General features: G+C 45.4%; 1 protein-coding gene across 2 annotated transcripts in view; it reads left to right on the forward strand.

The window, feature by feature from the left end:
- Positions 1 to 26,159, forward strand: part of MERTK (MER proto-oncogene, tyrosine kinase) — a 238,387-nt gene that overhangs the window by 55,021 nt on the left and 157,207 nt on the right. The window contains exon 5 of one of the 2 annotated variants that reach the window (XM_069769212.1): positions 1,408 to 1,497. In XM_069769212.1, coding sequence (XP_069625313.1) covers positions 1,408 to 1,497 — 90 coding nt within the window. The remainder of the gene's footprint in view (positions 1 to 1,407; positions 1,498 to 26,159) is intronic. The other variant, XM_069769214.1, reaches the window with a different exon arrangement.

A 26,159-nucleotide genomic window follows, 5' to 3' on the forward strand; every position in this document is an offset into this window, starting at 1 on the left:
GTGCACAAAACATGCAGAATGCATTCTAAATGATAGAATGCATAATGTATGCGTTTTTAATGAGTTTTTATAGCGTTTTTAGCGCGAAAAAACCTGAACGTGTGCACATGGCCTCTCTGAAATCAGATGTTACTCACCTATCCAAATCTACGGGTGCGTGGAAAACATTGGATGTAATCCGAGTGCAGTCTGATTTCCACAAACAAAATGGAGAAAATTGAGAAATTATGGAGAATCAGATGACACTATGGTGACACTGATTACACTCTGATGCATTAGCATGATAATCACAGATGAGGGAATCTACAGTCGTGACCCTGCCCTAATTGTCATTTACCTTCAGGAGGCCGGTGTCACACTTGCGTGTGCAATGCGAGAAACTTGCGCATCAATTCCTGGCAATGCTGGCGGCGGTTCGGACAGGAGCGTTCAGCTGCATAGAAATACATGCAGTCGCACACTCCGGTCCCGAGTGCCGGCGGCAGTGCCAGGAATTGATGCAAGAGACTCACACGAGTTTCTCGCATTGCACACGCAAGTGTGACAGCGGCCGAAAGCTTGCATTGGCCCATTTAAAATGGCTTTTGAACTATTGATGATCAACTTTTTAGATCATTAACTATCAATCTATGTGGATCTGTCACTTGTTAAAAACAATTAGTTAAACTGAGCTCTGCTGATTCTGCCTCTCTTTTCCTTTTTGTGCTGCATTTTTACATTGCTGAGATATTCACATTGATTTCTTTTGACGCGCAGTTTGCTTGCAGACCAACTGGGTATTTCTTTAGTCTTTTGTAGGGCCGTGTTCATTAACCCCTCACTTACAGACACTGTTAATCATAATTCAGTTGTGTCTGAGACAGGTTGACACCTGCCGAGCTTTGATTGGTGAAAACGCTCGCCCCCCAGAGAAGACTCTAAACAAGCGCACAGTTGATCAGGAAGCAGAGATTTCACATACTGAACTCCAAAGCAACAAATGTGATTATCTCTTAATTGGAATGACAATGCAAAAATCAAAAGATAGGCAGAATCGGAGGAACTTGGGGATATTAACTCAATTTTTTTTGTAAGTTACAGTTTCTCTTTAAAGATTATGGACACATTTTGCCATGGAAAATTTTATGCTAGTTGTTACCTTTTTAGTTAATAAAATTGCAAGTTTCAGTTTGCAATCGTCACTCCTTCATTTGCTTTCAGATTCTCGACAAGCAATTTGCAGCCTGATCCGAGATTCTGAGTTTTGTCTTGAGGGAGTATCTCTCCCTGTTTTGGCCTTCTTGGTTTTTTTTTTATGTCTGAATGACCTTCATTGTAATTTAAAAGTGCTAAAAATGTTTCTCTTTATATCAAAGAATTATTGTAAGAATTTCAAGGCCATTTTACATTTTTTGTATTATTTTCCAGTAGGTTTGGATCAAACAGCAATATACAGTTGTGAAGCACACAACAAGAAAGGTCTGACTGCATCCAATAATGTGAACGTTAATATTAAAGGTATGCTTAAGAGATATATGAGGAATTATGTCCTGAGCTTTGTCTGTGTTTGAGATTTCTAAAAACATGTCATGGAGATACCGCGACAGAGAGTGGTCTCCTCTATTTCAGGGGTCAGAATATTGCAGTGTCTGGCTACATGCAGTGGTTGGATCTGCTTTGCCTTCCAATTAGCTGTACTGATCTCCCTTGTTCGTTGGTTGCAAGGGTTAAACGCTCCTGCTTGTCTCCTAAAAGTTTCCATCCTGAGGTATCCCAACTGTTCTGATTTTCTCCACTCCCGTTTGGTAGAAGTACTCACTTCTTAGCCTGGGTAGTTGCCAGTGATAGCTTGTTTTATCTTGGAATTGGTTTGGAGCTGTGAAACGTGGCAAAAGAAGTAATTTAGGAGTCGTTTCCGAAGATTGCTTTTTGGATGGTGCCTTCCTTTTCATCTCCCTTTTGGGTTGCCTTTTGCTCTCTCCCTTCCTCTCCCGTTATATACCATTCCTTAGTGCCCTGAGTGAGATTGCTGCTTTCTTTACCCTTGTCTGTCTCCCTTTGTGCCTATATTGTAGAGCAGGACTAGCGTTCCTGCTGCCCCATACACTAGCCAGGGCTATGCTTAGGGCAAGACAGGGATAGGAATGCAATTGCCCCATTGGGTTAAAGAACCTATCTAGGTTGCTCAGGGCAAGTTTTAGGGGTTGTCCCTCTAATCTTTCCCTAGTGGCAGTACTCCCCTTTCCATCCATCTCGCAGTGAGCTTTTTGGCTAATGACAGTAAAACGTATGGCACCATCATTTTAGTAAGAACCATGTTGAGTAGCCCACTACTCGCCAACTGCCGACTAGAAGAGATTGATTTTATTATTATTTATAAGGGCTTAAAAATAGGACCTCTTGTATAGTTTCTATTTTTATGAAAGTGTTTTAAGTTACTTCGTTAAAATTTTGTTTTTTGGATGCAGTGAATCATGTTTTCCTTCTGATGCCAACTTCCATGTTCACTATGGTCTAGAGGAAGTGATACTTGGCATTCATATCATGTCATGAGAAGAATAAAGGCCGCTGATATTTTGTGTTGAGTAAAAACACTTTAAGGCTGTGTGCACACGATGCAGATTTGGTGCAGAAAAATCTGCTGCAGTTTTGCACTAAATCTGCATCTCCTGGCAGAATCTGCAGGTGCGTTTTTGATGCGTTTTTGATGCGTTTTTGATGCTTTTTTGAGCACAAATCTGCACAAAAAACGCATAAAAAACGCACCTGCAGATTTCTATTATGGAGGGGTGCAGAAACGCTGCAGAACTGCACAAAAGAAGTGACAGGCACTTCTTTGAAATCTGCAGCGTTTCTGCGCAGATTTTTCTGTACCATGTGCACAGCTTTTTTTTTTCACATTGATTTACATTGCACTGTGATCACAGTGCAGTTCTGCAGCGTTTCTGCTGCAGAAAAATCTGCTGCAGTTCTGCACTAAATCTGCATCGTGTGCACATACCCTTAAAGCTTTTGGCTGCAGTTTGTCAGTGTTTTCCCCAGATTTCTGTTGTAAAGAAATCTGGAGAAAACACTGACAAACTGCAGGCAAAAGCTTTAAGGCCATGTTCACACAGTGCGTTTTTTTCTGCTGAACCGCAGCGTTTTTGCCGCTGCGGTTCCGCAGCTGTTTTCCATGCAGGGTACAGTACAATGTACCCTATGGAAAACAGGAACCACTGTGCACATGATGCGGGAATCGGGAAAAAAAGCCGCGCTGAATAGCCGCGGTAAAAAAGAAGTACCATGTCACTTCTTTTTTCGGAGCCGCAGCGGTTCTGCACCCATAGACCTCCATTGTGAGGTCAAACCCGCAGTAAAACCCGCAGATCAAAAATATATCTGCGGGTTTTATTGCGGTTTGTGGTGCCGAACCGCTGCAGCAGGAAGTGCGGGGAAGCGGGCGGAAGTGCGTGGGCGGAGTGTGGCTGCCCCGATCCCACCCCCCCATGCTCCAATGCCCCCCCCGTGCTCCGATGCCCCCCCGTGCTCCGATGCCCCCCCGTGCTCCGATGCCCCCCGTGCCCTAATCTCCCCCCCTTATACTTACCCGGCCTCCCGGTGTCCGTCCGGCCGTCTTCTCCCTGGGCGCCGCCATCTTGCAAAATGGCGGGCGCATGCGCAGTGCGCCCGCCGAATCTGCCGGCCGGCACATTCGTTCCAAAGTGCATTTTGATCACTGAGATATAACCTATCTCAGTGATCAAAATAAAAAAAATAGTAAATGACACCCCCCCCCCCTTTGTCACCCCCATAGGTAGGGACAATAAAAAAATTAAGAATTTTTTTTTTTTTTCCACTAAGGTTAGAATAGGGTTAGGGGTAGGGTTAGGGTTAGGGTATTTTCAGCCATTTTAACCCTAAAAAACTTCCTAGAAAACACACAGACTCTGCATAGAAAACTGCATAAAAAAACGCATCAAAAAACGCATCAAAAAACGCACCAAAAAAGCACCAAAAAAGCACCAAAAAAAGGACCTGCGTTTTCTGCAAAGAGCTGCGGTTTCAGTCCTGAAAAAAAAAAGGATGGAAATCAGGAACGTGTGAACATACCCTAAAAGATTTTTTTTAAAATTTGCATACCTTTAGCGTAACTCAAAGTTCAGAAAAACATTAGCAACTTTTTGGCATTTTCACTGCTGTCCTGGCCAAATCAGCTGAAAAAGGCAGAGCATGGGTGGAGAGTTAATAAGCCTGTCCGATGCATTCTTCAAAAGTTACGCTACTTTGGTGGCATAATTTACTCCAGAAAATTACCCCAGGCTCGGCTTCATTAAGTGATTTGAGTCTTTTCATTAAATGCATCTTACTCCTGCATGCCTATCATTAAGACTGCCATATGAAACGCCAGTTTTAATTAATCGGGCCCTTCAACCTTTCAAAGCAACACTCAAGCATTTTTTTTTATTTCTGCACTGGAGTGGTGCTCCTATTGTAAGTTCCCTAATCCTACTATTATAATAACCAGCTGCAATCTTCAACTTTTCACAGCACCACTCCGGGACTGACTGGAAGTGAGAGGTAACGGTTGCAAGCTATCAAAGTAAGTCTATGACAGATCTGTTCCGGAGTGATCTGCAGGTCACAAACTATTGGAGACGGACTGGGGCGGTGTAAACACATGAAGAACACATTGTGTTGGGAACACATGAAGACAGCGGCTGGTAACTAATAGACTAGAGATAGGCAACTTAGATTAGTAGCACCACTCCTGGGCTGGATTGGTTCTTTAAGTAAAGGGGTTAGACATAACATAGCCAATGCTCTTAGATATGAACATCTGGGACCTAACTTCTTTGCACTTGTGTTTATTTTTTTAGCATTTGTTTTTTGGATTAATTTACTTAATTTCTCGTATATGCAACTTGGCAAACAATTGTCTGAACCACTGACTGCTTTTTCCTATTGTGTTAACTACTCCTCTCAAACGTGATTATTCCTACAGTTGTGGAGTGTCTATTGGGTCAAGTTTATCCAGTCGTATGTATAGTCCATACATGGACATCAGTGCCCAGACTCACCCTGGATATTCTTATCCAAACATAGGCATCATTGATGTTGTAAGTTTTAGGTCAGTAGAGCCCCTGTCAGTGCGAGCATTGGGTCTGTGTATGCAGCATGAAATACAGCTGCTTGATCTTGACCATACTCCTTCAACGGCCCTGATTTTCTGCTGCAGTGTATATACAGTATGTTGCTGCTTATCCATGTGCTCTACCTATAGTTCTTCCTTTGTCACTAAATCATTTTTTCAAATTAGTAATAATTAGTACTCAAAACCCAATTATACACTATAGCAAATTAATTTAAAGGGGTTGTCCTCTTTTAGAAATATTGGTCACTTGATGCAGTTTGATATAAAAAGAAAACCCAAATATATTCACTGTCCTCTGGTTTACCAATGAGTCTCTGCCGCAGCTCCCATTGAGCCTGCACTTACAGCTCTCCACCTTACTCAAGGTTTCCTTCCCTGCCACCAGCTTCCTGTCACTAACTCACTGGTCACTGTTCACTGTGACCTACTCCCCTACATGAGCTCTTGCGCAAATACAGTTGCTTCTCACAAAATTAAAATATAATTTATTTTAATTCTTCAATACAAAAAGTGAAAGTCATCTATTATATAGAGGCATTACAAACAGAGTGATCTATTTCAAGTGTTTATTTCTGTTAAAGTTGATGACTATGGCTTACAGCCAATGAAAACCCAAAAGTCATTATCTCCGTAAATTAGAATACTTTATAACTCTAGCTTGAAATATGATTTTAAAATCCAAAATGTTGGCCTACTGAAATGTATGTTCTGTAAATGCACTCAATACTTGGTCTGGGCTCCTTTTGCATCAAATACTGAATCAATGTGGCATGGCATGGAGGCGATCAGCCTGTGGCACTGCTGAGGTGTTATGGAAGCTGCATTGTTGGGTCTGGTGTCTCTCACCTTCCTCTTGACAATACCCTATGAGGTTAAGGTCAAGTGAGTTTGCTGGCCAATCAAGCACAGTGATACTGTTGTTATTAAACCAGGTATTGGTACTTTTGGCAGTGTGGACAGGTGCCAAGTCTGGCCGGAGAATGAAATTTCCATCTCCAGAAAGCTTGTCGGCAGAGGGAAGCATGAAGTGCTCTAAAATTCCCTGGTAGACAGCTGCGTTGACTTTGGTCTTGATAAAACACAGTGGACCTACATCAGCAGATGACATGGCTCCAGAAACCATCATTGATTGTGGAAACTTCACAATAGACCTCAAGCAGCTTGGATTGTGGCCTCTCCACTAGGGTTGAGCGAAACGGGTCGTTCATTTTCAAAAGTCGCCGACTTTTGGCAAAGTCGGGTTTCATGAAACCCAATCCGACCCCTGTGCGGGGTCGGCCATGCGGTACGCGACTTTCGCGCCAAAGTCGCGTTTCAATGACGCGAAAAGCGCCATTTCTCAGCCAATGAAGGTAAACGCAGAGTGTGGGCAGCGTGATGACATAGGTCCTGGTCCCCACCATCTTAGAGAAGGGCATTGCAGTGATTGGCTTGCTGTCTGCGGCGTCACAGGGGCTATAAAGGGGAGTTCCCGCCGACCGCCATGTTACTGCTGCTGATCTGAGCTTAGGGAGAGGTTGCTGCCGCTTCGTCAGAAGCAGGGATAGCGTTAGGCAGGGTCCATTAACCACCAAACCGCTTGTGCTGTAGCGATTTCCACTGCCCAACACCACCTTCGGTGTGCAGGGACAGTGGAAGCTACATTTTTTTTTTTTTTCCCCCTCAGCGCTGTAGCTCATTGGGCTGCCCTAGAAGGCTCCCTGATAGCTGCATTGCTGTGTGTACGCCGCTGTGCAAACCAACTGCTTTTTTCAAAGCACAAATCCTCTTGTTCCTTCCTTTCTGCACAGCTATCTTTTTGGTTTGTACACACTTTTTATTTAATTTGTGCATCAGTCCACTCCTTATTGCTGCCTGCCATACCTGGCTGAGATTACTGCAGGGAGATAGTAATTGAAGGACACTCCCTGTTTTTTTTTTTTTTTTTGTGGGAGATTAAGATTGACATTTCTGCTAGAGTGCCATCCCTGTCTGTGTCATCTCTCACTCAGTGGGCCAAAGAAAGCCTATTTATTTTTTTGCTTGATTTGGGTTATAAAATCTACCTGAAAAAATCACTACATCAATCAGTGGGAGAAAAATATTGGCCTCAGGGCTTGTGTGCCACTCTTGACTCCTGTGTGCATCATCACTCACTCAGTGGGCCATAGAAAGCCTATTTATTTTTTTACTTGATTTTGGTTCTAAAATCTACCTGAAAAAATCACTACATCAATCAGTGGGAGAAAAATATTGGCCTCAGGGCTTGTGTGCCACTCCTGACTCCTGTGTGCGTCATCTCTCACTCAGTGGGCCATAGAAAGCCTTTTTTTGTTTTATTTGTTTTCTAAATTCTCCCTGAAAAAATCATTTTATTTTATTTGGTTTCTAAATTCTTCATGAAAAAATCATTTTATTCTATTTTTTTTTTCCTAAAGTCTCCCTGAAAAAAAAAACAAAAAAACAAATCAGTGGGAGATTAATATTGCCCTTTCTGCTTGTGTGCCAGTCTTGACTCCTGGGTGTGCCATCTCTCTCTCTCTCTCCAATTGTGGGCCATAGAAAGCCTATTATTTTTTTTAGCTTGACTTGGGTTCCAAAATTTACCTGAAAAAATCACTACATCAATCAGTGGGAGATAAATATTGGCCTCTGGGCTTGTGTGCCACTCCTGACTCCTGTGTGCGTCATCTCTCACTCAGTGGGCCATAGAAAGCCTTTTTTTGTTTTATTTGTTTTCTAAATTCTCCCTGAAAAAATCATTTTATTTTATTTGGTTTCTAAATTCTTCCTGAAAAAATCATTTTATTCTATTATTTTTTTTTCCTAAAGTCTCCCTTAAAAAAAAAATAAAAATCAAATCAGTGGGAGATTAATATTTACATTTGTGCTTCAGTGACAGTCCTGCGTGTGTGGCATCTCTCTCATTTGTTGCCACCAACAACAGAGTGTGTAACATTGTGCCTGATTTTCGTTGTGGTCTCACTCACCTGTAAAGGGGTAGCTAAATCATACTGAAGTTATAGCTCACCGTGTAATTTGTGTGACAGCAACAAATACCGTTAGTTTGTTTACGTTTTTAAAATAATGAGGAAGTATGGTGGAAGAGGTCGTGGCCGGGGGCGTTCATTGTCAGCTGGTAATGAGGGTAGTGGTAGTGGTGGAGCATCAGCTGGTCGTGGGAAAAAAAATATTGCACCTAAGTCTGGAGCTGTGGAGCCAGGTTCGTCGTCTGGCTACACAAGGCCTCGAACGCTCCCTTTTCTGGGAGTTGGAAAACCGCTTTTAAAGCCGGAGCAGCAAGAGCAAGTTTTGGCTTATCTTGCTGACTCAGCCTCTAGCTCTTTTGCCTCCTCTCGTGAAACTGGTAAATGTCAAAGCAGCGCGTCGTTAGTGGATGTTCACGGTCAGGGACAAGTCGCTTCCTTGTCCTCTTCAGCAAAAACAACAACAGAGAAGAATGCAGCAGGCGACACAACGGGTTACTCCATGGAGCTCTTTACACATACCATCCCTGGCTTAGAAAGTGAAGCAGTTAGCAGTCCATGCCCATTACAAGTTGAATCTGACATGGAGTGCACTGATGCACAGCCACAGCCAGACTACTATGCTGGTCCTTTGACTCAGACCACAACATTGCCCTCGCAGGGTGCTGATCAAGAATCAGACCCTGATGAGACTATGTTGCCTCATCACGAACGCTATACCACCGACCGACACGGTGACACAGACGAAGTTGCACACGAGCTACAAGAAGAGGTAATAGATGACCCAGTTCTTGACCCCGATTGGCAGCCATTGGGGGAACAGGGTGCAGGCGGCAGCAGTTCTGAAGCGGAGGAGGAGGGGCCGCAGCAGGCATCAACATCGCAACAGGTTCCATCTGCCGGGCCCGTATCTTGCCCAAAACGCGTGGCAAAGCCAAAACCTGATGGAGGACAGCGTGGCCATCCGGTTAAAGCTCAGTCTGCAATGCCTGAAAAGGTATCCGATGCTAGAAAGAGTGCAGTCTGGCATTTTTTTAAACAACATCCAATTGATCAGCGCAAAGTCATCTGTCAAAAATGTTCAACTACCTTAAGCAGAGGACAGAATCTGAAAAATCTCAATACAAGTTGCATGCATAGACATTTAACCACCATGCATTTGCAAGCCTGGACTAACTACCAAATGTCCCTTAAGGTTGTAGCACCCTCGGCCAATGAAGCTAGTCAGCAACGCAACATCCCTTCCGGCAGTGTAGGGCCACCATTTTCCGCACCACCTGCAGTATCTGTGCAGGTTTCTTTGCCAGGCCAAAGCAGTCAGGGTCAGGGAATCACCAGTTTCGTAGTAGGAAACACTGCATCTAGGGCACCGGTGGCAACAATACCATCTCCCACCGTCTCTCAGTCTGCCATGTCCACCGGCACCCCCGCTAGTTCCACGATCTCCAGCTCTCCAGTCCAGCTCACCCTACATGAGACTATGGTTAGAAAAAGGAAGTACTTAGCCTCGCATCCGCGTACACAGGGTTTGAACGCACACATAGCTAGACTAATCTCGTTAGAGATGATGCCCTACCGGTTAGTTGAAAGCGAAGCTTTCAAAGCCCTGATGGACTACGCTGTACCACGCTACGAGCTACCCAGTCGACACTTTTTTTCCAGAAAAGCCATCCCAGCCCTCCACCAGCATGTTAAAGAGCGCATCGTCCATGCACTCAGGCAATCTGTGAGCACAAAGGTGCACCTGACAACAGATGCATGGACCAGTAGGCATGGCCAGGGACGTTACGTGTCCATCACGGCACACTGGGTAAATGTGGTGGATGCAGGGTCCACAGGGGACAGCAAGTTTGGGACAGTTCTGCCTAGCCCACGGTCTAGGAAACAATTGGCTGTAGCCGTTCGCATCCCCTCCTCCTCCTCCTCTTCGTCCTCCTGCAGAAGCGAGAGCTCGTCCACAGACCGCAGTCGCACAACCACTCCATCCGCAGCTGCCACTGTTGCACACCAGGTCTCCCATTATGGGGCAGCTACTGTCAAACGTCAGCAGGCTGTATTGGCTATGAAGTGTTTGGGCGACAACAGACACACCGCGGAAGTTCTGTCCGAGTTCTTGCAGAAAGAAACGCAGTCGTGGCTGGGCACTGTAGATCTTGAGGCAGGCAAGGTAGTGAGTGATAACTGAAGGAATTTCATGGCTGCCATCTCCCTTTCCCAACTGAAACACATTCCTTGCCTGGCTCACACCTTAAACCTGGTGGTGCAGTGCTTCCTGAAAAGTTATCCGGGGTTATCCGACCTGCTCCTCAAAGTGCGTGGACTTTGCTCACATATCCGCCGTTCGCCCGTACACTCCAGCCGTATGCAGACCTATCAGCGTTCTTTGAACCTTCCCCAGCATCGCCTAATCATAGACGTTGCAACAAGGTGGAACTCAACACTGCACATGCTTCAGAGACTGTGTGAACAGAGGCGGGCTGTTATGTTTTTGTGGGAGGATACACATACACGGGCAGGCAGTAGGATGGCAGACATGGAGTTGTCAGGTGTGCAGTGGTCGAAGATTCAAGACATGTGTCAAGTCCTTCAGTGTTTTGAGGAATGCACACGGCTGGTTAGTGCAGACAACGCCATAATAAGCATGAGCATCCCCCTAATGCGTCTGCTGATGCAAAGTTTGACGCACATAAAGGATCAGGCGTCTGCAGCTGAGGAAGAGGAAAGCCTTGATGACAGTCAGCCATTGTCTGGCCAGGGCAGTGTACAGGACGAGGTAGCGGGCGAAGAGGAGGAGGAGGACGAGGAGGATGATGGGGATGATTATATTTTTAATGAGGAAGCTTTTCCGGGGCCACTGGAAATTGGTGGCGCGGCAAGGCCGGGTTCTGGTTTTTTGAGGGACACAAGTGACGTGGATTTGCCTGAAACTGCCCCTCAACCAAGCACAACCGCAGATTTGAGAACTGGAACTTTGGCCCACATGGCGGATTATGCCTTACGTATCCTCAAAAGGGACACACGCATAACTAAAATGATGAATGATGACGATTACTGGTTGGCCTGCCTCCTTGATCCTCGCTATAAAGGCAAATTGCAAAATATAATGCCACATGAGAACTTGGAACTAATATTAGCAACCAAACAATCAACTCTTGTTGACCGTTTGCTTCTGGCATTACCTGCACACAGCGCCTGTGATCGTTCTCACACGAGCTGCAGGGGCCAGCAGACCAGAGGAGTTAGAGGGGCAGAAATCAGAAGTGGCGTTGGCCAGAGGGGTTTTCTGACCAGGTTGTGGAGTGATTTTGCTATGACCGCAGACAGGACAGGTACTGCAGCATCAATTCAAAGTGACAGGAGACAACATTTGTCCAGTATGGTTACAAACTATTTTTCATCCCTTATTGATGTTCTCCCTCAACCGTCATTCCCATTTGATTACTGGGCATCAAAATTAGACACCTGGCCAGAATTGGCAGAATATGCATTGCAGGAGCTTGCTTGCCCGGCAGCTAGTGTCCTATCAGAAAGAGTATTCAGTGCTGCAGGTTCAATACTAACAGAAAAAAGGACTCGTCTGGCTACCCAAAATGTAGATGATCTAACCTTCGTTAAAATGAACCACAACTGGATTTCGAAATCTTTTGCCCCACCTTGCCCGGCTGACACCTAGCTTTCCTATGAAAAGGTCTTGCCTGTGGACTATTCTGAATGCCTTTTCCAATCTCGTAATTTTCTGCACCTGATTGTCCAGCATACGACATGTTTACACCTCACTAAATGGCCAAACTCCCCACACGGGGCCGTGGTATCGACACTTGGCGACAGCACCCGTGAGAGTGCAGTTTGTCTGAAGAGGTGGGTGAGCCCGCTTTTGGTCGACGGCACTGCCACTGGGTCCCTCCTAGTACAATAAAGTGTCTCTGGCGGTGGTGGTGCGCACCCAACGTCAGACACACCGTTGTAATATGAGGGGCCCTGGGCCTGTACCGCCGGCCACAAGACAGTTTTCCCCCACCCCAGCTCAAACAGTGCTCTACCACTTGCAAAATTATCTCACAGCTCCACCAATGTTTAGTCTATGCGCTGACATCCTTCAATGCCTGCCACTGACAATACCATTGTATTGACATTTTTGTTATGTTAGGCCTTCGATGCCTGTCTGTGGTCACTCCTTCCACTAGGCCTCCACTGACCACACCACTGCTGCCCGTGTACCCCTGTAACCAATTTAAAATTGCCTACAGCCATGTGTTATTATTTTAGGCCTTCGATGCCTGTCTGCGGTGACTCCTTCCACTAGGCCTCCACTGACCACACCACTGCTGCCCGTGTACCCCTGTAACCAATTTAAAATTGCCTACAGCCATGTGTTATTATTTTAGGCCTTCGATGCCTGTCTGCGGTGACTCCTTCCACTAGGCCTCCACTGACCACACCACTGCTGCCCATGTACCCCTGGAACCAATTTAAAATTGCCTACAGCCATGTGTTATTATTTTAGGCCTTCGATGCCTGTCTGCGGTGACTCCTTCCACTAGGCCTCCACTGACCACACCACTGCTGCCCGTGTACCCCTGGAACCAATTTAAAATTGCCTACAGCCATGTGTTATTATTTTAGGCCTTCGATGCCTGTCTGCGGTCACTCCTTCCACTAGGCCTCCACTGACCACACCACTGCTGCCCGTGTACCCCTGTAACCAATTTAAAATTGCCTACAGCCATGTGTTATTATTTTAGGCCTTCGATGCCTGTCTGCGGTCACTCCTTCCACTAGGCCTCCACTGACCACACCACTGCTGCCCGTGTACCCCTGGAACCAATTTAAAATTGCCTACAGCCATGTGTTATTATTTTAGGCCTTCGATGCCTGTCTGCGGTGACTCCTTCCACTAGGCCTCCACTGACCACACCGCTGCTGCCCGTGTACCCCTGGAACCAATTTAAAATTGCCTACAGCCATGTGTTATTATTTTAGGCCTTCGATGCCTGTCTGCGGTCACTCCTTCCACTAGGCCTCCACTGACCACACCACTGCTGCCCGTGTACCCCTGTAACCAATTTAAAATTGCCTACAGCCTTGTGTTATTATTTTAGGCCTTCGATGCCTGTCTGCGGTCACTCCTTCCACTAGGCCTCCACTGACCACACCACTGCTGCCCGTGTACCCCTGGAACCAATTTAAAATTGCCTACAGCCATGTGTTATTATTTTAGGCCTTCGATGCCTGTCTGCGGTCACTCCTTCCACTAGGCCTCCACTGACCACACCACTGCTGCCCGTGTACCCCTGTAACCAATTTAAAATTGCCTACAGCCATGTGTTATTATTTTAGGCCTTCGATGCCTGTCTGCGGTCACTCCTTCCACTAGGCCTCCACTGACCACACCACTGCTGCCCGTGTACCCCTGGAACCAATTTAAAATTGCCTACAGCCATGTGTTATTATTTTAGGCCTTCGATGCCTGTCTGCGGTCACTCCTTCCACTAGGCCTCCACTGACCACACCACTGCTGCCCGTGTACCCCTGGAACCAATTTAAAATTGCCTACAGCCATGTGTTATTATTTTAGGCCTTCGGTGCCTGTCTGCGGTCACTTCTTCCACTAGGCCTCCACTGACCACACCACTGCTGCCCGTGTACCCCTGTAACCTAATTTAAAATTGCCTACAGCCATGTGTTATTATTTTAGGCCTTCGATGCCTGTCTGCGGTCACTCCTTCCACTAGGCCTCCACTGACCACACCACTGCTGCCCGTGTACCCCTGTAACCAATTTAAAATTGCCTACAGCCATGTGTTATTATTTTAGGCCTTCGATGCCTGTCTGCGGTGACTCCTTCCACTAGGCCTCCACTGACCACACCACTGCTGCCCGTGTACCCCTGGAACCAATTTAAAATTGCCTACAGCCATGTGTTATTATTTTAGGCCTTCGATGCCTGTCTGCGGTCACTCCTTCCACTAGGCCTCCACTGACCACACCACTGCTGCCCGTGTACCCCTGGAACCAATTTAAAATTGCCTACAGCCATGTGTTATTATTTTAGGCCTTCGATGCCTGTCTGCGGTCACTCCTTCCACTAGGCCTCCACTGACCACACCACTGCTGCCCGTGTACCCCTGGAACCAATTTAAAATTGCCTACAGCCATGTGTTATTATTTTAGGCCTTCGATGCCTGTCTGCGGTCACTCCTTCCACTAGGCCTCCACTGACCACACCACTGCTGCCCGTGTACCCCTGGAACCAATTTAAAATTGCCTACAGCCATGTGTTATTATTTTAGGCCTTCGATGCCTGTCTGCGGTCACTCCTTCCACTAGGCCTCCACTGACCACACCACTGCTGCCCGTGTACCCCTGGAACCAATTTAAAATTGCCTACAGCCATGTGTTATTATTTTAGGCCTTCGATGCCTGTCTGTGGTCACTCCTTCCACTAGGCCTCCACTGACCACACCACTGCTGCCCGTGTACCCCTGGAACCAATTTAAAATTGCCTTCAGCCATGTGTTATTATTTTAGGCCTTCGATGCCTGTCTGCGGTCACTCCTTCCACTAGGCCTCCACTGACCACACCACTGCTGCCCGTGTACCCCTGTAACCAATTTAAAATTGCCTACAGCCATGTATTATTATTTTAGGCCTTCGATGCCTGTCTGCGGTCACTCCTTCCACTAGGCCTCCACTGACCACACCACTGCTGCCCGTATACCCCTGTAACCAATTTAAAATTGCCTACAGCCATCTGTTATTATTTTAGGCCTTCGATGCCTGTCTGCGGTGACTCCTTCCACTAGGCCTCCACTGACCACACCACTGCTGCCCGTGTACCCCTGGAACCAATTTAAAATTGCCTACAGCCATGTGTTATTATTTTAGGCCTTCGATGCCTGTCTGCGGTCACTCCTTCCACTAGGCCTCCACTGACCACACCACTGCTGCCCGTGTACCCCTGGAACCAATTTAAAATTGCCTACAGCCATGTGTTATTATTTTAGGCCTTCGATGCCTGTCTGCGGTCACTCCTTCCACTAGGCCTCCACTGACCACACCACTGCTGCCCGTGTACCCCTGGAACCAACATCAGAAAATATAAAAATAAGTATTTTGCTTATAAAAAAGAAAATACTGGAGAGATATCAAATGCAGACATTTTAACATTAAAAACAAACACATACAACAAAAATCTGGTACAGTACTAAAAATGGCCACCAGCTACAATAACTTTCTCCTGCAAGTAGTTAACTGAAAGGTTTTTTCAATTTTAAACACAGATATGGCATCCACCGAGTGTTTTCCTGTCGCGTCTTCTTTATATTATTGCCAAGAAGATGCAAAACAATGAAAATAATAAAATCATTATTTACCAAAAAAATAGAGTAAGTCAAAACCACATTGCAAATAAACATTCATTACAAATAAAGAAGCAGGGCGCGTCCGAGGGTGAGTATATACCTAATAAGAATATAATCACCCTCGGACGCGCCCTGCTTCTTTCCGACAGCCTTCCTTCCTAAGAATCAGCCCTTCCGTGGTGTAGAGAGAGGGTTTGTTACACTCCAAGGTGTTCCCCAGGTTGCCTTTCCTGAGCTTCGATCTTCCGGCTCTCGTTTAGTAGTTGTTGGAAACTACGCTGCATTGGGCCTACAAATTGGGTATGGGGTGTAGAGAGATGGTGTGTTCCACTCCAAGGTGTTCCCCAGGTTGCCTTTCCTGAGCTTCAATCTTCCGGCTCTCGTTTAGTAGTTGTTGGAAACTATGCTGCATTAGGCCTACAAATTGGGTATGGGGTGTAGAGAGATGGTGTGTTCCACTGTAGAGAGATGGTGTGTTCCACTCCAAGGTGTTCCCCAGGTTTCCTCTCCATTGCTTCGATCTTCCGGCTCTCGTTTAGTAGTTGTTGGAAACTACGCTGCATTAGGCCTACAAAATGGGTATGGGGTGTAGAGAGATGGTGTGTTACACTCCAAGGTGTTCCCCAGGTTTCCTCTCCATTGCTTCGATCTTCCGGCTCTCGTTTAGTAGTTGTTGGAAACTACGCTGCATTAGGCCTACAAATTGGGTATGGGGTGTAGAGAGATGGTGTGTTCCACTGTAGAGAGATGGTGTGTTCCACTCCAAGGTGTTCCCCAGGTTTCCTCGCCAATGCTTCGATCATCATGCTCTCGTTTAGTAGTTGTTGGAAACTACGCTGCATTAGGCTTACAAATTGGGTATGGGGTGTAGAGAGATGGTGTGTTCCACTCCAAGGTGTTCTCCAGGTTGTCTTTCCTGAACTTCTATCTTCAGGCTCTCATTAAATTGTGGTTAAACGGAACAACTGCATTTGGCGTACTAGTTGGTTTGGGGCCTACTATCGGTGTCTGCCGCTCCTTGCTGTTCTCCTGGTTTCCTGTCCTGAAATTCCGTTTTCAGGCGCTCGTTAAGTAGTTGTTAATGTTAGACTGCATTTGGCCTACTAGTTGGGTTGGGGCCTACTATCGGTGTCTGCCACTCCTTGCTGTTCTCCTCCACTGAACAAAGCTGTGCCGCCTGTTTACTACTGTTGCCAATTTTGAACTGCATTTCGACTACTTACTGATTTGGGCCTACTCTCTGTGTCAGCCTCTCATTCCAGTTGTCCTCCACTGCAATGCCCCCTGGTTAGTCCTGTGTTACCAATTTTGAACTGCATTTAGCCCACTTTATTCTTTGGGCCTATATCTGTGTTTCCTCCTCATCCTGCCCATTGCCCAGCCAGTGATAGATGAGTCTGCTGGTACATTGACCCATAACGCAACATTTCCCGTGCACGCTACACTGCAAGATTGTGACCCTGCTGAAAGTCAGGTCCCCCTTCCCACATACCATACCACCTTACACGGGGACAAACAGGAAGGTGCAGATGAAAGTGCAGGTTCCTTCATCAGGTGGGGGGAGGAATACTAGTTGGCGACGTCACTGGCACAGGGCCTCTCATGGTACGCAAAAGTGTTGCTGCCGGTGGGAGGCGCCCCCGCCGTGCAAACACACCGCTGTACTTTGAGGGGCCAGTGCCAATGCCAACGAGTGGGCCCCCCCTGCTTGCTCAGGTTCACAGCACTTGCAAAGTTGAAATACTTACCTCTCCCTGCTCCACTGCCGTGACGTGGTCCAGATTTCCTGGGCCCACTAATTACTTGAACCAGCCCTACCCACCACAACTTTAGCCAAATGACCCCCAATTTCAAATGCCTTCCAATTATTATAAGGTAAATTACGCTTGACAAGCTTCATTAAGAAGAATGGATGGTTTTGACATTAAAATGGGCACTCTAGGTGTTTTCCTGGCCCCCACTCACTGCCGACTATGCTGCCCCATTGACTTGCATTGGGTTTCGTGTTTCGGTCGATCCCGACTTTACGTCATAATCGGCCGATTTCACTCGACCCGACTTTTGAGATAGTCGGGTTTCGCGAAACCCGGCTCGACTCTAAAAAGGTCAAGGTCGCTCAACTCTACTCTCCACTCTTCCTCCAGACTCTGGGACCTTGATTTCCAAATAAAATGCAAAATTTACTTTAATTTGAAAGCAACACCATGGACCACTGAGCAACAGTCCTGTTCTTTTTCTACTTGGCCCAGGTAAGACACTTCTGACGTTGTCTATCGGTCATGAGTGACTTGACACAAGGAATAATAATAATAATAATAATTTTTATTTATATAGCGCCAACATATTCCGCAGCGCTTTACAAATTATAGAGGGGACTTGTACAGACAATAGACATTACAGCATAACAGAAATACAGTTCAAAACAGATACCAGGAGGAATGAGGGCCCTGCTCGCAAGCTTACAAACTATGAGGAAAAGGGGAGACACGAGAGGTGGATGATAACAATTGCTTTAGTTATTCGGACCGGCCATAGTGTAAGGCTCGGGTGTTCATGTAAAGCTGCATGAACCAGTTAACTGCCTAAGTATGTAGCAGTACAGACACAGAGGGCTATTAACTGCATAAAGTGAAAGAGAACATAATGCAAGGAACCTGATTTTTTTTTTTTTTTTTTTTTTTAAATAGGCCAGACAGGGATCGTTAGGTTAATGCATTGAGGCGGTAGGCCAGTCTGAACAAATGAGTTTTTAGGGTACGCTTAAAACTGTGGGGATTGGGAATTAATCATATTAACCTGGGTAGTGCATTCCAAAGAATCGGCGCAGCACGTGTAAAGTCTTGGAGACGGGAGTGGGAGGTTCTGATTATGGAATGCATCACTTGTCGCCCATGTCCTGGATGCGTCTGTGTGTGGTGGATCTTGAAGCAATGACTCCAGCAGCAGTCCACTCCTTGTGAATCTCCCCCAAATTTTTTAATAGCCTTTCTTAACAATCATTTCAAGGCTGTGGTTAGCCCTGTTGCTTCTGCACCTTTTTGTACCACACTTTTTCCTTCAACTCAACTCTCCGTTAATATGCTTGGATGCAGCACTCTGTGAACAGCCAGCTTCTTTAGCAATTAGATACAGAGAAGACAGGCTAAAGGAGCGCCAAGCTGGCGGTCAGGGGAGATGTTGATTGACAAAGGTCCGATGCAGCTCATTTCGGGTGCCTCAGGAGAGGAATAAACTGAGTCCTTTCATCTGTTTTTTTGTGCGCTCCCATGTGACCGGAGTATCCTGCAACTCACAGCTTCTTTAGCAATGACCTTTTGTGGCTTACCTGTTGTGAGTTCTGTTTTTGGGCTCCCTCTGGTGGTTACTGATGGTACTGGGTGACTTGTGTTCTCTGCGGTCTCTGGTGTCCACCTGTTCCATCAGGTTATGGGAGTTTCCTATTTAACCTGGCTTTTTTGTCATTTCCTCGCCGGCTATCAATGTAATCAGCGTGTCTTTTTACCTCTGCTCCCTGCGTCTGTTATCTTCAGGACAAGCTACGTTTTGATTTTCCTGTTCCACGTTTTGCTTAATTTTTGTCTTAGTCCAGCTTGCAGATATGTGATTCCTTGCTGCTGGTTGCTCTAGTGGGCTGATATTACTCCTCATGTTCCATGAGTTGGCACATGAGTTCAAGTAATTTCAGGATGGTTTTTTTAAGGGTTTTTCGCTGACCGCGCAGTTCACTTTTGTATCCTCTGCTATCTAGCGTTATCGGGCCTCATTTTTGCTGATTTTATTTTCATAACTACGTATGTGCTTTCCTCTCATTTCACCGTTATTATATGTGGGGGGCTGCTATTTCTGTGGGGTGTTTCTCTGGAGGCAAGTGAGGTCTGTGTTTCTTCTAATAGGGGAAGTTAATCCTTCGGCTGGCGCGAGACGTCTAGGAATCATCGTAGGCACGTTCCCCGGCTACTGCTAGTTGTGTGTTTAGGTTCAGGATCGCGGTCAGCTCAGGTTCCATCACCCTAGAGCTTGTTTTGTTTTTGTGCTTGTCCTTTTGTGATCCCCTGCCATTGGGATCATGACAGTATAGCCGGCCAGAAAAAATTGGTCATCGTTTTGGCTGAAGTAGGAGGAAAAGTAGTCTGAGGAAGTTTTTTTTTTTTTTTTTTCCCCTCCTCAGTGTTTGCTGCCTAGCCTTAATTGCAGCTTGGCTGCTTCTTTCCTCCTCTTAATCCTTGAATGGCTCTGACCTCAGCTGTTTATCATGGACGTCCAGAGTTTGGCTTCCAGCCTGAATAATCTTGCTGCTAAGGTTCAAAATATACAAGATTTTGTTGTACATACGCCTATGTCTGAACCTAGAATTCCTATCCCAGAGTTTTTTTCTGGAGATAGATCTAGTTTTCTGAATTTTAGGAACAATTGCAAGTTGTTTCTTTCCTTGAAATCTCGCTCCTCTGGAGACCCTGCTCAGCAGGTCAAGATTGTTATATCTTTCCTGCGGGGTGACCCTCAGAATTGGGCATTTGCATTGGCACCAGGGGATCCTGCGTTGCTCAATGTGGATGCGTTTTTTCTGGCATTGGGTTTGCTCTATGAGGAACCTAACCTAGAGATTCAGGCTGAAAAAGCTTTATTGGCTCTCTCTCAGGGGCAAGATGAAGCAGAAATATATTGTCAGAAATTTCGGAAATGGTCGGTGCTTACTCAGTGGAATGAGTGCGCTCTGGCTGCAAAATTCAGAGATGGCCTTTCTGAGGCCATTAAAGATGTTATGGTGGGTTTCCCGGCGCCTACAGGTCTGAATGAGTCCATGACTATGGCTATTCAGATTGATGGGCGTTTACGGGAGCGCAAACCTGTGCACCATTTGGCGGTGTCTTCTGAACAGGCACCTGAGATAATGCAATGTGATAGAATTCAGTCCAGAAGTGAACGGCAAAATTATAGGCGGAAAAATGGATTGTGTTTTTATTGTGGTGATTCAGCTCATGTTATATCAGCATGCTCTAAACGCACAAAAAAGGTTGATAAGTCTGTTGCCATTGGTACTTTACAGTCTAAGTTCATTCTGTCTGTGACGCTGATTTGTTCATTATCATCCATTTCCGTCGATGCCTATGTGGATTCAGGCGCTGCCCTGAGTCTTATGGATTGGTCATTTGCCAATCGCTGTGGGTTTAGTCTGGAACCTCTGGAAGTTCCTATTCCTTTGAAAGGAATTGACTCTACACCTTTGGCTATGAATAAACCTCAGTACTGGACACAAGTGACCATGCGTATGACTCCCGTTCATCAGGAGGTGATTCGCTTCCTGGTACTGTATAATTTACATGATGTCTTAGTGCTTGGTCTGCCATGGTTACAAACTCATAACCCAGTCCTGGACTGGAAAACAATGTCTGTGTTAAGCTGGGGATGTCAGGGGGTTCATGATGATGCATCTCCGATTTCTATCGCTTCATCTACTCCTTCTGAGGTTCCGGTATTTTTGTCTGATTATCGGGAGGTTTTTGAGGAGCCTAAGCTCAGTTCGCTTCCTCCTCACAGGGATTGCGATTGTGCTATAGATTTGATTCCTGGCAGTAAATTCCCTAAAGGTCGTTTGTTCAATCTGTCAGTGCCAGAGCATACTGCTATGCGGAATTATGTTAAGGAGTCCTTGGAAAAGGGACATATCCGCCCATCTTCGTCCCCTTTGGGAGCAGGTTTTTTTTTTGTGGCCAAAAAAGATGGTTCCTTGAGGCCTTGCATAGATTATCGTCTTTTGAATAAGATTACAGTCAAATATCAGTATCCTTTGCCATTGTTGACTGATTTGTTCGCTCGCATTAAGGGGGCTAAATGGTTCACTAAGATTGATCTTCGGGGTGTGTATAATCTTGTGCGGATAAGGCAGGGTGATGAGTGGAAAACCGCATTTAATACGCCTGAGGGCCATTTCGAGTATTTGGTGATGCCTTTTGGACTTTCTAATGCTCCTTCTGTCTTCCAGTCTTTTATGCACGATATTTTCCGTGAATATCTGGATAAATTTATTATCGTGTATTTGGATGATGTTTTGGTTTTTTCTGATGACTGGGAGTCTCATGTTCAGCAGGTCAGGAAGGTGTTTCAGGTCCTGCGAGCCAATTCTTTGTTTGTAAAGGGTTCTAAATGTCTCTTTGGAGTCCAGAAGATTTCTTTTTTGGGGTATATTTTTTCCCCTTCTACTATTGAGATGGATCCCGTCAAGGTTCAAGCTATTTGTGACTGGACGCAGCCTACATCTCTTAAGAGTCTACAGAAGTTCTTGGGCTTTGCTAATTTTTATCGTCGCTTCATAATTAATTTTTCTAGTGTTGTTAAGCCTTTGACGGATTTGACTAAAAAGGGTGCTGATGTTACTGATTGGTCTCCTGCGGCTGTGGAGGCCTTTCAGGAACTTAAGCGCCGGTTTTCTTCTGCTCCTGTGTTGCGTCAGCCAGATACGTCGCTTCCTTTTCAGGTTGAGGTTGATGCTTCCGAGATCGGAGCGGGGGCGGTTTTGTCACAGAGAAGCTCCGATGGCTCAGTGATGAAGCCATGTGCGTTCTTTTCTAGAAAATTTTCGCCCGCTGAACGGAATTATGATGTTGGTAATCGGGAGCTTTTGGCCATGAAGTGGGCATTTGAGGAGTGGCGTCATTGGCTTGAGGGTGCTAGACATCGTGTGGTGGTCTTGACTGATCACAAAAATCTGATGTACCTTGAGTCTGCCAAGCGTCTGAATCCTAGACAGGCTCGTTGGTCACTGTTTTTCTCCCGTTTCAATTTTGTGGTTTCATACCTGCCAGGTTCAAAGAATGTGAAGGCGGATGCTCTTTCTAGGAGTTTTGTGCCAGACTCCCCTGGAAATTCTGAGCCCACTGGTATCCTTAGGGATGGGGTGATTTTGTCGGCTGTCTCCCCAGACTTGTGACGTGCTTTGCAGGAGTTTCAGGCGGATAAACCTGATCATTGTCCGCCGGAAAGACTGTTTGTTCCGGATAATTGGACCAGTAGAGTCATCTCCGAGGTCCATTCTTCTGTGTTGGCAGGTCATCCTGGAATATTTGGTACTAGAGACTTGGTGGCCAGGTCTTTTTGGTGGCCTTCCTTGTCGAGGGATGTGCGTTCTTTCGTGCAGTCTTGTGGAGTTTGCGCTCGGGCTAAGCCTTGCTGTTCTCGGGCCAGTGGATTGTTGTCACCTTTGCCTATCCCGAAGAGGCCTTGGACGCACATTTCCATGGACTTTATTTCGGATCTCCCTGTCTCTCAAAAAATGTCCGTCATATGGGTTGTGTGTGACCGCTTTTCTAAGATGGTTCATCTGGTACCCTTGCCTAAGTTATCTTCCTCCTCTGAGTTGGTCCCTCTGTTTTTTCAAAACGTGGTCCGTTTGCATGGCATTCCGGAGAACATCGTTTCTGACAGGGGATCCCAGTTTGTGTCTAGATTTTGGCGGACGTTCTGTGCTAAGATGGGCATTGATTTGTCCTTTTCATCTGCATTCCATCCCCAGACGAATGGCCAGACGGAACGAACTAATCAGACTTTAGAAACTTATTTAAGGTGTTTTGTTTCTGCTGATTATTGCAAGAGAGCTTGGCTGAGTAGATTACACAAGAAGGAAAACACACAGCAAGTCAGCAGGATCTAGGAGCAACATGGCAGATGTGACAACCTACATGGTGAGCTGCAGCATGTGCTACATGTTCACAGATCGACCAGAAGAAGAATCCAATTTCACCTGTCAGAAGTGTAGACTAGTGGCCCTTTTAGAAGAAAAGGTGCGGGGTCTGGAAGAAAGAATAGCAACTTTGAAACTCATCAAAGAGAATGAAGACTTTCTAGACAGAACAGAAGCATCTCTACTGGTCACAGAAGGTGCAAAAAGTGTCAGAGAACCTCCAAAAGCAGATGAGTGGAAGCATGTGACCAAAAGAAGCAAGAAGACCATGGAGAAATCACCAACCACACAACTGAAGAACCGATATCAAATCTTTGTAGAGGATGAAGATGGCACACCTATGAATGAAGCAATACCAGCAAGCAAAAAAGAAAAGGGCACACAGCAACAAGTGACAGCAAAAAGTACAGCCAAGAAGCAACGAAGAGTGGTGGTGGTGGGAGACTCACTACTGAGAGGCACAGAAGCAGCCATCTGCAGACCGGACACAACTGCAAGAGAAGTATGCTGCCTTCCAGGTGCGATGATCAAGGATGTGACCGATAGGATACCAAAGCTCTTCAGCTCCAAGGACGTCCACCCATTTCTTCTGATACATGTTGGCACCAATGACACGGCAAGGAAGGACCTACCGACAATCTGCAAGGACTTTGAAGAGTTGGGGAAGAAAGTAAAGGAACTGGATGCACAGGTAGTTTTTTCTTCTATCCTTCCAGTAGATGGGCATGGCACCAGGAGATGGAACAGGATCCTTGATGCAAACAACTGGCTAAGACGATGGTGCAGACAACAAGGATTTGGATTCCTGGACCACGGTGTGAATTACTGGTATGATGGACTCCTCGCCAGAGACGGACTACACCTCAACAAACCTGGGAAACACACATTCGCCAGAAGACTCGCTACACTCATCAGGAGGGCGTTAAACTAGAAGAAGAGGGGACGGGAAGAAAAACATTAGACTCGAACAAAGACGACCCAGGAAAACATACTCAGAAGGGAGGTAAGAACATTTCTAAAACAATCCACAGTGAGGAGATTGGAACAAAACAAAATCCTCTAAACTGCATGCTCGCAAACGCCAGAAGCCTGACAAACAAGATGGAAGAACTAGAAGCAGAAATATCTACAGGTAACTTTGACATAGTGGGAATAACCGAGACATGGTTAGATGAAAGCTATGACTGGGCAGTTAACTTACAGGGTTACAGTCTGTTTAGAAAGGATCGTAAAAATCGGAGAGGAGGAGGGGTTTGTCTCTATGTAAAGTCTTGTCTAAAGTCCACTTTAAGGGAGGATATTAGCGAAGGGAATGAGGATGTCGAGTCCATATGGGTTGAAATTCATGGAGGGAAAAATGGTAACAAAATTCTCATTGGGGTCTGTTACAAACCCCCAAATATAACAGAAAGCATGGAAAGTCTACTTCTAAAGCAGATAGATGAAGCTGCAACCCATAATGAGGTCCTGGTTATGGGGGACTTTAACTACCCGGATATTAACTGGGAAACAGAAACCTGTGAAACCCATAAAGGCAACAGGTTTCTGCTAATAACCAAGAAAAATTATCTTTCACAATTGGTGCAGAATCCAACCAGAGGAGCAGCACTTTTAGACCTAATACTATCTAATAGACCTGACAGAATAACAAATCTGCAGGTGGTTGGGCATTTAGGAAATAGCGACCACAATATTGTGCAGTTTCACCTGTCTTTCACTAGGGGGACTTGTCAGGGAGTCACAAAAACATTGAACTTTAGGAAGGCAAAGTTTGAACAGCTTAGAGATGCCCTTAATCTGGTAGACTGGGACAATATCCTCAGAAATGAGAATACAGATAATAAATGGGAAATGTTTAAGAACATCCTAAATAGGCAGTGTAAGCGGTTTATACCTTGTGGGAATAAAAGGACTAGAAATAGGAAAAACCCAATGTGGCTAAACAAAGAAGTAAGACAGGCAATTAACAGTAAAAAGAAAGCATTTGCACTACTAAAGCAGGATGGCACCATTGAAGCTCTAAAAAACTATAGGGAGAAAAATACTTTATCTAAAAAACTAATTAAAGCTGCCAAAAAGGAAACAGAGAAGCACATTGCTAAGGAGAGTAAAACTAATCCCAAACTGTTCTTCAACTATATCAATAGTAAAAGAATAAAAACTGAAAATGTAGGCCCCTTAAAAAATAGTGAGGAAAGAATGGTTGTAGATGACGAGGAAAAAGCTAACATATTAAACACCTTCTTCTCCACGGTATTCACGGTGGAAAATGAAATGCTAGGTGAAATCCCAAGAAACAATGAAAACCCTATATTAAGAGTCACCAATCTAACCCAAGAAGAGGTGCGAAACCGGCTAAATAAGATTAAAATAGATAAATCTCCGGGTCCGGATGGCATACACCCACGAGTACTAAGAGAACTAAGTAATGTAATAGATAAACCATTATTTCTTATTTTTAGTGACTCTATAGCGACAGGGTCTGTTCCGCAGGACTGGCGCATAGCAAATGTGGTGCCAATATTCAAAAAGGGCTCTAAAAGTGAACCTGGAAATTATAGGCCAGTAAGTCTAACCTCTATTGTTGGTAAAATATTTGAAGGGTTTCTGAGGGATGTTATTCTGGATTATCTCAATGAGAATAACTGTTTAACTCCATATCAGCATGGGTTTATGAGAAATCGCTCCTGTCAAACCAATCTAATCAGTTTTTATGAAGAGGTAAGCTATAGACTGGACCACGGTGAGTCATTGGACGTGGTATATCTCGATTTTTCCAAAGCGTTTGATACCGTGCCGCACAAGAGGTTGGTACACAAAATGAGAATGCTTGGTCTGGGGGAAAATGTGTGTAAATGGGTTAGTAACTGGCTTAGTGATAGAAAGCAGAGGGTGGTTATAAATGGTATAGTCTCTAACTGGGTCGCTGTGACCAGTGGGGTACCGCAGGGGTCAGTATTGGGACCTGTTCTCTTCAACATATTCATTAATGATCTGGTAGAAGGTTTACACAGTAAAATATCGATATTTGCAGATGATAC

Source organism: Ranitomeya imitator, chromosome 5, assembly GCF_032444005.1.
Source record: "Ranitomeya imitator isolate aRanImi1 chromosome 5, aRanImi1.pri, whole genome shotgun sequence".
In the NCBI taxonomy this organism is placed as follows: Eukaryota; Metazoa; Chordata; class Amphibia; order Anura; family Dendrobatidae; genus Ranitomeya; species Ranitomeya imitator.